The sequence below is a fragment of the Chelonoidis abingdonii genome, chromosome 17 (genome assembly GCF_003597395.2).
Source record: "Chelonoidis abingdonii isolate Lonesome George chromosome 17, CheloAbing_2.0, whole genome shotgun sequence".
Lineage (NCBI taxonomy): Eukaryota > Metazoa > Chordata > Testudines > Testudinidae > Chelonoidis > Chelonoidis abingdonii.
Genome location: NC_133785.1, coordinates 35,596,799 through 35,610,239, shown reverse-complemented (window position 1 = coordinate 35,610,239; position 13,441 = coordinate 35,596,799). Strand labels below are relative to the sequence as shown.

The 13,441-nt window shown below is 43.3% G+C and overlaps 1 protein-coding gene across 2 annotated transcripts in view; it reads right to left on the bottom strand.

The window, feature by feature from the left end:
• The window catches only part of ADAMTS9 (ADAM metallopeptidase with thrombospondin type 1 motif 9), a 144,286-nt gene that overhangs the window by 95,178 nt on the left and 35,667 nt on the right, over positions 1-13,441 (bottom strand). For both annotated transcript variants that reach the window (XM_032801023.2, XM_032801024.2), the window contains exon 12: positions 6,492-6,637. In XM_032801023.2, coding sequence (XP_032656914.1) covers positions 6,492-6,637 — 146 coding nt within the window. The remainder of the gene's footprint in view (positions 1-6,491; positions 6,638-13,441) is intronic.

The window sequence follows — 13,441 nt, the reverse complement described above, 5'->3', positions numbered from 1 at the left end:
ACATACCACTGTTAACACATGTATGTGTATTTTTAGATAGATTGGGCAGGCAGGCATTTCATCTCAACCAACAGCCACAAAAGAAATACAATCCATCGGTAGCTAAAAAGGCACCATTTTGCCTGTCAGTGATTGCCTCTCCTCAGTGAAATGAAAGTGGTTGTAACATAGATCGCTTAATTCTTCTCTAGACAGAGAAAACTAGATTCTGGCTTTCAGCACAACTCTCTGCAAAGGGTGATGCTTAAAGTCGGCTTCTTTTGGTTTGGCTTAACCCCGTTAATCACCTGAAGCTCAAATCAATTAGAACTGCAATTTACAACAGTGTAATGTAGTGTTCACCCAGCCTTTTGCACTGGGTAAGTAAATCGATTTAAAATCAACCCTTGAGCTAAAGCAGTACACTTAGACAAGCCGGAAACACATTTCAGAGGAACTATCTTCTCTGTCCTGTTTCCAAGGAGTTGTAATCTACTGCTGGCTACAAGCATCAGTGACATTTTCTCACTTCCCACTCCCACGCTGGCTCAGCTAATTATGGTCCAACTGTTCTTTATCCCTGCTCCGGGTAGGAAGTAAGCAGATGAGTAGTCGCGCGTACTCCCATGTAGATGCCTCAGGAGAGGTCCCTTACTCGCTTATGCAGGCATAAAGTCTAAGTGAGAACCCAGCCCTCAAAGCAGGTAGCTAGACAGGGCCATATTGACCATCTTACAGCATAATTCTTTGGAAAGAGAAATAGGAGGCACTCAGAACTGGGACAGATCCTCTACTTATGTAAATTGCGTGCCTCCATTGACATCAATGGAGTTACCACAATTTAGACCCATATAGGATTGGACACATAGATCTTAAACCAGGAAATAAGAGCAGGGGTCTAGTTGTTGTAAACACACACCCATCATGCACAAGAGGCATTTGGTCATCTGCGTAATCCAACATGCTACAGCAAACTCCAACACAAACCCAGGCAACGTGACTTGACACCACTGAACGTCATCTGGGAACATGAATTTGAACTAGAACAGGTTAAAATTTTCGGAATTACAAATTTTTGATGTTATTTTAGTCAAAAATATTTTAAATTTAAAAATATTGTCAGGAATTTCAGCTTGAACAGTCATGGTTTTTGTGCTGATCTGCAATAAACCCAGCAGCATATCAAATTTGCTTCTAACATACAATCAGTAACACTTGAGGTTGAGTGCTTGCATGAGAACATAGATCAGAATAATAGATTAATTATTAGAACTGAGACTTTTCATTCTTAAGTGAACATTACAGATCTCCTTAAAACAAAAATATTCCAGTGTAGGTTTCACAGGATTCTTATGATACAAGAATTAGTCTCAGTTTGAAAATATTTTCCATTTACATTGCAAACGCAGTACTACGATTTCATGATGGCCTTAAATTATGCAAACCTCTACAGGCTTATGTTTTAAAGAGAGAAATACATTGCAGCTATGATACTTTAAAAGCATAATGCTCCCATTATAACAGATATCATTAACAGCAGATGTATTTTTCATATTAAGGTAGTAAACAAGAACATGCAGGATTCTTGTCATATATAATACTAACCACTTCAACATCCACCTCCCACACAATTAGACCTCTATGCAATTACATTTTCCAGACATGATATTTGAGATTAGAGATAATATACTGCATACAAGAACCTACCATAAAACAAAGAATGCTAAAATTCGCCATGAGCTGGCTGTCAGCTTTGTAACTTTGCTATTCATTTTCCCTTCTGCTAGTATTTGAGGCTTAAACACACTTACACTGATTTTTTTTTCCAAACTAGCCCCAAACCACTCTGATAATTTTTGAGACACACTTCAAAAATTTTAATAGAGCCTGGTAAAACTGAGATGGCCGACCCTGACCCTGACCAAGAAATCAGCTTCATATAAAATATTTTCAGACATTGATTTTCACCAGTAACATGTGACATTTTTAATGTCATGAAGAAATACTGGCGTGTTAGCCATTCTCAACCAGCACGGTCGAATACTTTTTATGGACAGCCATCAACAAATGGCAGATGATGGGAAATGAAGTAATTCCTGCATACGAACCTGCTCATTCTATGCAAAACCCTACCATTTCTGAAGCATCTGTACTAGCAGGTAACTTCTGTTGTGGACTGTTTCTCCAGTCTAGCAACATTTCCCTTCCAACCTTGCTCCACACACTCAGAGCTAAATCCCTGCTAAAGATTCAAAGATCCTTCCATTTCAGTATGTGGCCTATTAAATCAAACTAGGAGACAGACCTGGGTTCTCAACCCTGCTCCCACACTGACTTGTTTTGACTATATAATGCACCCTATGTAAATATGAAGCTTTATTATTTTTCACACGTAGCTCTCAAGGCATCAGAGTGATTGTGTTCTGCTTCAGGAGAGCTGGACACAACCCCACTGTCCCGAGTTATTATACTAAGTCCACTTATGTATGTGCAAAGCCTCTGTGGGCACAAGTGACATAATGTACATGTGCAACACTTGATGGTGCATACACAAAAGGGGTTCTGAGCATGCAAATTCTATTATATGCGTCCAGGTCACTGCATTTGCAAACGGGCACACAAACAGAGGTAATATACAGAAACACCCACAATGTTTTGCTCTAACGGGATTGATCATTTTAGTGTTGCATGTTTCAAGCCAAGTGTTGCCCGCACACCATCTTCCTGACCAAATATTTCACTATAGGGCTAGAGTTCCATCTTATATGCATCAAAACCTGACCTATGAGGGCCGGGTCTTCGGTCTTTACCTGCATGCAGTTCAATGCCCCAAACTCTGTGTGCCCAATCACTTGTGCAGGCAAATGATGGGGTTTGTGCAGGTGTGTGAAGTGGAGCTTTTGTACTCAAGTGAGACTGCCCAGAAATGTGGAAAGAGATGGCATGCACACCAACAGAGGCCACATTTTGAAAACCCAACTCTGACAGATCTGACCACCCCTTTACCAAAAAAAGGCTGAACACATTTCAACGGGGATGTCATTAACAGATAGCTAAGGGTTAATGTTTCTTTCACCTGTAAAGGGTTAACAAAAGGAACCAAACACCTGAACAGAGGACCAATCAGGAAACCGGATTTTTCAAAGCTCAGGGAGGAATTTGGGGGTGTATGTCTTTTGTCTGTCTCTCTGTTCTGTTGCTCTCGACTATGAGAGTGATTTCTATCTCCAGGCTTTTCTAATCTTCTGTTTCCAAGTGTAAGTACAAAAGGTAGAAGACAATAGGTTTTTATATTGTTTTATTGATATTTTATTGATAGTGTGTAGTTCGTCTGGATGTTTAAATTGTATTTTCTTTTTTGAATATAGGCTGGTTATTTCCATTACTTTTTTCTTTTAAGCAATTGAGCCTGTAATATGTTACCTTGATATCAGAGACCATTTTATGTCTTTTCTTTTCTTTCATATATTAAAGCGTTTTTCTTTTTAAATACCCTGTTGGATTTTCTTTATCTAAGCTGAGGCCTCCTAGGCGGATAGAAATCCCTGTGCCAGAATTATTGGTCTGTCGTCAGGAAATGACTGGAGGGGGAAAAGAACAAGAGGTGGGCCGAAAGGTAGATTGCCCTTCCTCTTCTGTTTTGTATAATTTTAAGGGTTTAAGTACAGTAATCTTTCCAGGATAACCCACGGAGGGGAAGCCTGGGAGACAGTAAAGAGAAGAAACGGGGAGGGGGGTTATTTCCCTTTGTGGTAAGACCTCAGGGCATCTGAGTCTTCGGCCGGTCCCCCCAGGGAAGGTTTTGGGGAGACCAGAGTGAGCCAAACACTGGAAATTTTTGGCTGGTGGCAGCGCCATCAGATCCAAGCTGGTAATTAAGCTTGGAGGTTTCATGCAGGCACCCACATTTTGGACTCTAAGGTTCAGAATTAGGAATTATGCTTATGACAGGGGAAAGGCTCCGAAGTATTTTAACTTGTAGCTCTATTACCAGCTAACTGTATTGCCAGCAGCTCAGCAGTTAAATGGTTCAAAACATTTATTTGTAGATATGCTTACGTGTCAACTCAGCCAGTTTTCAACACATGTAGCTACTCTTGTGACAAACCAGAAATGCAGATCTGACTAGAACCACAGACAGGGATAACACAGACATCCAAACAGCCTTTCCTGCAAACAGGGCTCCTTGTGCTGATGATCTAAGAGCTATGTTTTCTTCTGCTGTCACTACAACTGTGCCTTTCTTTGACACAATGACCAGACACTGTCCGTGATATGGTGCAGCGGTTGGCTTTAGCTTTACCATCCTGCTGGATTTCCCAGGTGAAGGGTTTGGTCAGCTAATACATTCCTCTGAGTGCATGTCAAAACAGTCTGCTTGCCTGTCGTAGGCTTACAGCTTCCTACTGATCTACAAAGTGCTCAGCCATGTAGGTGTCAAAACACATTATAGACAGAGGCAGTAGCTGTACTCCAGCTAAGAGTTAGTGGGCTTTTTCCACTTCAAACGTTGGATTGGAGAGGATCTCCACTCAGCCAGTCTAATAGACCATTTCATTGGCACACAAGGCGCCAACCTGCATGCTCATATAAAAAAAAAAGCTGCTTAAAAATGTGAAGTCTTTTTTTTTTTTTTAAATATACCAGGACAAATAAAAAGTCATTTGGATCAGACTTCAGAAACTGGGGTTGTTTGTTGTTGTTTTCATCAGGGGTCATAACAGAGTCCAAACTTTTAGGAATAAAACTGCTTTTCAGCTAGACTAGTGCTAGTTGATATTTTAGAAAAGAACGTTTTGAAAAGCGGGAGAGAGAGGATATGCAAAGGTTGGTTCTTTCTTTCTAACTTTATTCACTTGTCTCACTCACATGCACATCACAAAAATCTCATGAGGAGAACAGAGGTCTTTGCAGCCCACATCATATCATAACATTTAAATGGCAAAACAAAGTCACCGTAAAAAACATATTTGGGCCAGTCTAAGACCAAAAAAACCCAACAACAACTCTGTGGAGACTTCATGGTGGGTTCAAGGGGAGGACAATGCTGGTTATAATGCTCTTGAAAGAAATCAAGGAAAATAAGCACAACTGACTGCACTCTGGGTGGGATTTTCAAAAATGCATTAGGTTGTTAAGCACCCAGATTTTCAATGGGCATTGTCACCTAACTCACTTAGGTGCTTTTGAAAATGCCACCCTACAATGTTTCTTAGGAAATACAAATACACACAATTTCACTTCTGAATTCCAGAAGAAGGTAGAACGGATGGGGTTAGGCTTGAGGTCCAGGAGGCTTCTTACCAGAGAATCTATCCATCCAGCTGCCTACTGCTCCATACCACCAGGAATGTATTTCACCAAAAATGTCTGAATGTCTGGCTGGATGACTACTTCGTGCGATCCTTTGCACACGTGGAATTATATTTTATTTGTGAAGAACCATCCAGTTTCTGCATTGCTCGGTTGTTGCAAAACTGGTGGAGGCTGTCTGGAGTGAGAACGCTCTGATGCTTGTGTTTCTGGCATTATGCTCAGCATTATTTTAACGAACTTGTCAACGTCCAATTCCCTTGCCCTCAGCCTTTCCTTTACGATGACATTTGCTCACGCAAACGGAGCAATCTCCATGTATCACTCTAATGTTAGTGTCCCTGGTCTAAACCTCCCTCCTCAATTAACACTCATCTACCACAGACTTCAAAGAGCCGATAGCAGGTTTTGCAGAGTAATGCAGAAACTGACACAGACCCACTGCTAATGCCAATTTCCTTAGCAATAACCTTTCTGACACTACTGGCAAGAAAGTGGAATGATTCCTGGCTTCAAGTGCTCACTCGACTCTTACTTTGCCTTTTTAAATTCGTGTTTTTGGCCAACTCAGCAGAACACTCTCTTCTGCCCTCAGTCACCTCTGCCCACTCCAAATCAGAGACCGAAATGATCCCTTCCTCTCCTCCACACTCACAGTGACTGAGTGCAGGCAGTAAGGCAAAAACCCGCCCAGTCACTGCATTAAACGGCTTGTTTTCAAATCAGCTGCTAACATCCTACAGGTCACGTATCGATCCTATTGAAGTCAGTGGCCACATTCCCTATGATTTCAAAGGGCACGAGAGTTTGCTTGACATGTTTATGATAAACATCTTTAAATGCCTTTTTTAAAAAAAACAACACAGGGTACAGATTTCCATAGAGTTTGTCTAGTCTGCGCCAGCTCATGTGTAAAAGCATAAAGGGGCTTAATGAAGTGTTTGTGGAAGGAACTTGATTCATACAGTAGTTCTAGGTGGACATTTGGTTGGTATCTTAAAACTCAGAGTTCCAAGGACATTTGGAGCAGAGTCAGGCCAATGCTTTTGAGCAGCTCACCGTCTCTCTTAAAATATTTAGATCTGGGTGGCCCAGTCAGTATTTGCTCAGTTTGGGCCACCAATCCAGCGTCAATGTCACTGCTCGAGCCATTTGTTTATCAAGAACAGCAGCAGGTTTTTCAGTGCTATTGTACTCACTCAGGCCTGTTGCATTCTCGAACCGCAGTTTTTATGCCACCACCACAGGTTCTTGAACAGCTTCCAAAGGGACTCCACGATCCCCACGCTCCATCAGTTACTGGCGCCTCTCGCTCCTTGGGGACACACATGCCAAACTTGCAGTGCTGTACACAAAAGAGAGCATCACAGAACGACTCTTTTCCATTACAGAATATTGATGTTTTAGAGGATAGCAAACAAATTTCCCCCTCGGTTTTCAGCCTATGTTCGTCTGCCTTTTCTCAACAGCTACATTCACAAGGAAAGGAACGTGTTACAAAAGAAGCCTTAACTTACTGTTCATCACACTGGCTCAAAAACTTGGGAAAACATTTTTAAACGCTAGAGTGCTTAAAATCCCCGGCATCTCATCCTGCCCTCACCAAAATCAAGGATGAAACACACAGGTCCCAACTCAGGAAACCACTACAAGCTTAGCTTACGCTTTAGGCACATGCTTACATGCTTTTCTGACTTCAGTAACAATAAGAGCGAGTCACATGGCGTTATACTGCTCTGCATGAGATTAGGGTGAAGCAGCAGGTTCAGAACTTCTGCATCCTTAAAAGGTGAAGTCCAGACAGATTGCAGAGGCCATAAGAGTGATTTATAGAGAAATGATAATAGCTGCACTAGCCAAAAAATACCCTGTTTACTGATCCTGAACTGTAAAGCAACACTTGTAGCGAGGACTTTTGAAAAAAAGCTACTTATCTGATTTTCTGGCTACAGGATGAGAGCCACAATGCATCAGTACAAAGAGACAGGTGATCAGGAATATAAAGAAAGAAAAATCTCCTGAACTGTAGAAACTGCCAGAATAAAGATAAGGGAAAACATAAGACAAGTAGAGCAATAAAAACGAGTGGGGTTTCTCCACCCTCAGAACACTTTTTCCACATTCCTTTACTTCCCCAGGCCTATTTCCATGTAAAGGTTTTGTTGGCATAGCGACGTCAGGTCCGAGTGTGAAAAACAAAATCACTCCCCTTAACCCACACAGCTGTGCCAGCAAAAGTCCTAGAGCAGATGCAGTTATACTGGCAAAAAAAGCCTTTTGTGGGACCAGCTTATTTTGTCCAGGGAACTGGTATAAGCGATCCTGGCAAGAGTACGTCTTTTGCTGGTCTAAGCTGTCTCCCCCTTAGGAGGGTTTGCTGGTAGAACTACAGGGGCATGGCAAACCCTCTCTAGTGTGGACAGGGCCTGAGAAACAGAGTCAAATCCACTGAATTCCACAGTGAAACTTCAAGGGGGCCAGGATTTCACCCCTAGTGAGTTTTGCGTTGCCATAGCCCCTAGAAGCCCTACTCGGGGACCAGGACTCTACTGTGCTTTTTCACATGGAGGGTAATTAACCACTGACATAACTCGCCCAGGGAAGTGATAAATTCCTCCCACAATTGGTGCTGTTCACTGGGGACGGGATGTCTTTCCAAAAGATGTGCTCTGTCTAATCCAGCCACAAGTTACTGGGCTCAATAAATGCTCCCCTGCAGAAACTACTGGGCCAAATTCTACAGCCCGTGCTATGCAAGGGGTGAGACAAAGGGATCATAATGATCCCTTCTGGACTTCAAATCTATGAATGTGGCTATTTGGTACATCCTATTTTTACATTAAAAACAACACTCCAGAGCCTACAGTGGGGGGCATGGGAAAGGAAACAAAAGCGAAGGCTACCAGTTTGTGTGCAGTGCATCCTGTTGCCTTGGAGTACTGACGGGGGGTTTGAATAATGGATGCAGATCACCTAGGCTCCAACATCTAAGAGTGGGATGAAATAGGGCCCTGAACCTGAAAACACTTATATACATGAATAGCTTTACGCAATCAAGTAGTCCCAGGCCTTGTCTACACTACGGGAGGAGCTCGATCTAAGTTACACAACTTCAGCTACGTACCGCGGGGTCCATGCTACGCGATGTCAACCTGAGCCGCTCTCCCATTGACTCCCCTTGCATGTCTTGTTCAGGTGGAGGACAGGAGTTGACCAGAGAGCGATCAGTGGTTGATTTAGCAGATCTTCACTAGACCCGCTAAATTGACCGCTGATGCATCTATCGCCACGTGTCCAACTCCTGATAAGTGTAGACAAGCCCCCAGTTACTCACGTAAAAACAAATCACATTCATAAGTGCTTGAAAGATTGCAAGCTAATAGCCTGATGGATGCATTTCTTATTTGGGAGTGCTTAAAGTATTTGAATGTTTAAAAAAATTTCACTTTATTGGCAATAGTGTTAAATGTGATTCTGGCTCAGCAGTCAATCCCTATTCATGGGAAATCAATCGGTTTCCCGCAGGTGCTTAATTGCTTTGGGGCCGAAAATAAATCAAACACCCTCCATCGACTTCGTTTGAGATCCATGGATTTTTCAGCGCCACTGCAACATGTACAACTATTCCTCTGACATCGCGACAGCTTCTTGAAACTCACGGATTTGGCACAGAATTCTTCTCAGAAAGTGGTGGTCCCTGTTTCTGGGCATTTATAAAGGAATCAGCAAGAGGTTTCATCTTAACAGGTGGAGCCTGTTTTCAGAGAATGCATATTTCAGACAGCAGGGAATGTTGGTACCTTCAAAATCACTATGATGCAATTTTTTTTGCCCTTAAAAAAGGCTGGTTAGCTTTATATCACATTTCAGGCACAAGTGGAGCACTTTCCTAAAGCAAAAACCTACTGAAATCACTGTTTGTTCGCTGTCTGAGCAGTGCCTAGGACAATCCATGCCTAGGGCCGTTAGATAATAATTATGCAGGAATAAAGACTGTAGGTGTATAATAAAAACGATCATACTTGGACTGAGAGTTTAATGACAGAAATACTAATAGTTTACACAAATACTTTGCAGACAATAACTCATGAATCTTCATAAATAGCCCCATGAGGTTGCAGAAGCAATGTGACCATTCCCTTTTCTCAGACTATTGTTGACTGTTTAATCTGACCTCCGGGCTAGCTCTGGCCAGCAAATTCACCTAGAACAGGGGTGGCCAACCTGAGCCTGAGAAGGAGCCAGAATTTACCGATGTACATTGCCAAAGAGCCACAGTTACACATCAGCAACCCCCGATCAGTTTCTCCCTCCCCCTCACTCCCGCCCACCAGCAGCCCCACTGATCAGCGCCTTCCCCTTCCCCCACACCTGCCAATCAGCTGTTTTGTGGCATGCAGGAGGCTCTGGGGGGGGGGGAAGCGAGGACATGGCAGGCTTAGGGGGAGGGGAGGGGCTGGGGGAAGGGGCGGAGGGGGGGGCAGGGCCTGTGGCAGAGCCAAGAGTTGAGCATTGAACACCCCCCTGGCACACTGGAAAGTTGGCGCCGTAGCTCCAGCCCCGGAGCCAGTGCCTATACAAGGAGCCGCATATTAACTTCTGAAGAGCCACATGTGGCTCCGGAGACATGGGTTGGCCACCCCTAACCTAGAACATCCCGCCTCAGCCCAGTTAGCTTGTGGATGAGGAGAGCGAGGCACAGAAAGCTCTTTGCACAAGCCCACAGATCCCAGGAATCCCACCTCCCTGTTCTGTGCTCTGGCCATCTGGGAAATCAAAGTTAAACCTAAAGAAAATGTAGAGCCCAATCCAACTCCCATTAAACATCAATGGTGGTTGGATATGGCCTTTAAACCGGGGAGTTGTAAGCCTATCATAAAACATGCCTCTCAATGAAAATGCTGACACGCCCATAACTAAAGTGGCATTGCTCAAAAATTTAGACAAATCACAAACCATTTATCAAATTAATGCTGTGTCAACAAACATTGCTCGATCACTGCTGAGGCTAGACTGGCACAAAAAGAAACCGAAACGGAATGGTCTCCATAGTAATGGAGTCAGAATTTGCTGATGCACCCAGGTTTCTCTGGCACGCTCTGTTCATCTCATATTTAATTTGTGACTGATCTCTACAGCCACAAAGAACCTGTGGGGAGTTTCAACAATTTTTGCAGAATTATCCAGTAAAAACTCCATAGAAAAGCTCTGTAAAATCTCAAGAAAAAGCCTGAAAAGAGATTTCCCCTCTCACTGTCCCTGGCCAGGTTTTAGTCATCCTGAATGACTCCATGTCTTCTCTCTCACCTGCACATACGCATCCCACACCATGCGCTGCAAAAACGTGTGACCAAATCTTTCTCCGTTAGCAGGAACACTGCACGCACACTGGCTAACTGTGCAGGATGAGGAGTGGAACTGGAGAAATATAGTCAGGTTTCTGAAGGGTGCCACACTAAACTAGCTCCAAGGGCTCAGAAATGCAACCAGGGTCAGCTGCTACCATGCTAAACCTATATAAACACTGGCCTCTCCGCATGCTTAAGAGGGTTCTCTTTCCTGCAGCGCTACCTGCCTTCCCCTTGCTAATGAAGCAAGCTGGTCCTAGCTGCATTTGGCTAGCTGCTCCCTATTGGGGATGGGGTCTATTTGCTGGATTCATTTGAAGATGCGCTTGTCCTCTAGTCTACAGCATGCCCTGGGTTTGCCTTCCTCTGCACATTTGATTACCAAGGGCCATATTGTTTAATAAGAGCCTGCCGCAGTACAGCCTATTTTATTTAAAAATATTACAACGTCTGTTTCTCCATTGTGAGCCCAGTCCTGCCATCTGCTGTATACATCACCGCCACTGACGTTTCGAGAGTTTAAGCACTGCAGGATGGGGCCCTATCCTAGTTGTTTTCAGAGACACACAGGGTCAGTAGCTGTCAAAGGAAAGAGACACGTGGCATCAAGATGGCAGTGCCGTCCCAGAGGAGAGACTTCCTGCAGAAATGTTGACTTCGGCAGTGAAGTATCCAGCCACGCATAGGCTTGGCACTGATGACCCAGCGAAGCAGACTGAATAACTTACGAATATAGGCAACTAACAGAGCTCGACATGACTTACAAGCTTCACATCTGATGGCTAAGGACACGGAACTCTGCCAGGAAATTACACCATTGATAGTGTTCAGAATTTCAGGATTTGTGATCATAAATAGCACGTCTTTAAGGAAAGAAAGAGAGCAAGAGAAAGATGTTCCACTTTAATAAACAGCAAGATTAAATTAAGGAAATACAGTTGTGTTTCTTGGAAACATACTGTGAATATTCAAGTTGTGTAACTTTCATGTCTTTTTTTTTGTTTGTTTTACATCTATGTTTAAATATTATTTTTATGTTTTGGAAACACATGAATTAAAAAACAGAAAAATATACAGTGCCTGCCAGAGTTCTCTTTCCTATGGGCCTGTGTCTTATGGAATGAGTGGAAGTGCTGTCGTTAATCCAGTTTTTGTCTGGACAAACTTCAAAATAACTTACACAGACAAATTCACGAAGGGAGGTGGTGATGGTAGAGGAAGGCATTCTAACAGAGTCTACTTTCCTTTGTCTCTCCAAGAGACTCCTAGATAATTCACCCAATCCAGAGCCCAGGCATCAGTTGACTTGCTACTAAATAGATTGGCAGGAGGCAGACAAGTGTACCAAGACTTCACGCATGCATAGCTTATCTGACTACCCACTGCCCTAAACAAGAAACCAAAAATCATGATTATGCCTCTACCGGTAGGAAAAAAAGGCAACCATAGCTGTAATTCTACGCTTTTTTAAATAGTTTCTAAAACCACTAGATTAGCAGCCTCTTTTTTTTTTTGCATCACTTATTTTAAAATCAGTGAAGCAGTGATTCTGTGAAACAAAAGTAAATGATCACCACAAGTATTCACCTAGCAAAGGCCAAAAAACGGAGGTTGGATTATTACTTGATTTAATTTGGTGTGGGCTTCAGTGCTCTCATATTCAAAATATGTGCAAGTTAATACTCCTCGGTTACATAAATAGCTTTAATTTAGGAATAAGATTTAAAGGTGGGGGATAAGATATCCGAGTTGTTTTAGCTCAGTTTGGACAGGCAAGCCCTTTGATTTCGAAAGAGATTTCCATTAAAAAAAATGGCACTTTATTTTCCCTGCCAACCCATATATAACAGACTTTAAACAAGGCGACTTGAGGCCAAGCATTACTGAGCATGCAGGGCTGCTGGCCACATCACAGCTTAGTACTAAAATAGCTACTCATTCCAAAGAAATTAACTCCAGATTTTGTATATCAGTGTTTTGCAAGACACAGCAAAATAACGGGGGAGGATTTTTATGCTGATCCAAACTTTGGAAGGGTAAATTAGACCAAAATGCAGAGATGCTCCATCCTCCCACTTTTCTAGTGGGTCCTTTGGCCCAGATCCACAACGTGACTAAGACATTGTGATGCTCGGAGTCATGACACCTAATTTTTAGGTGCTTAGGAAGAAAAAAAAAAATCACAGGAACAACCATGAGACCCACACAACCTGAACTGGGTACCCAGACTCCCTATTCAATGAATGGGGAGAGAGAGGCACCTTAGAGTGTGATCAGCAAAAAGCCAGCATGCTAGGCAAGGACCCGCCAAGGAGAGATGCTGAGGAGAGGGGTGTATCCCAAACTCCATTGCCTTATGGGGATAGGCACCTAAACTTGGTCTGGGCCTGTCTATGCTAGTGATCCACAGCTGGGAACACTCTCTTGGACACTTAGGCATCTCAGTCGTTCCTTGCAAGAATGAGTTAGGTGCCTCACTCCACACAAAGCAGCGGTGGTCGTGCCTACTAGTTAGAGCACTCATCTGGGATGCGAAAGACCCAGGTTCAACTCCCCCCTCAGCAGAAGAGGAGAAAAGGATTTGAACAGGAGTCTCCCAGGAGAGCGCTATGGGATAGTCTGATGTGGGGGGGTCCTCCCTCAGTCTCTCCTGTTGAAGCTGTTCCACTGTGGCTAAATAGCGAAAGCATTACTGGGAGGGAGGGAAAGGCAGACAGAATATGCCCATTGGGGATTTGCTGGCTTACAGACAGAGGGTCCCCCCGACGCATGGCCAGACTTATGGACAATTGCCTTTAGAC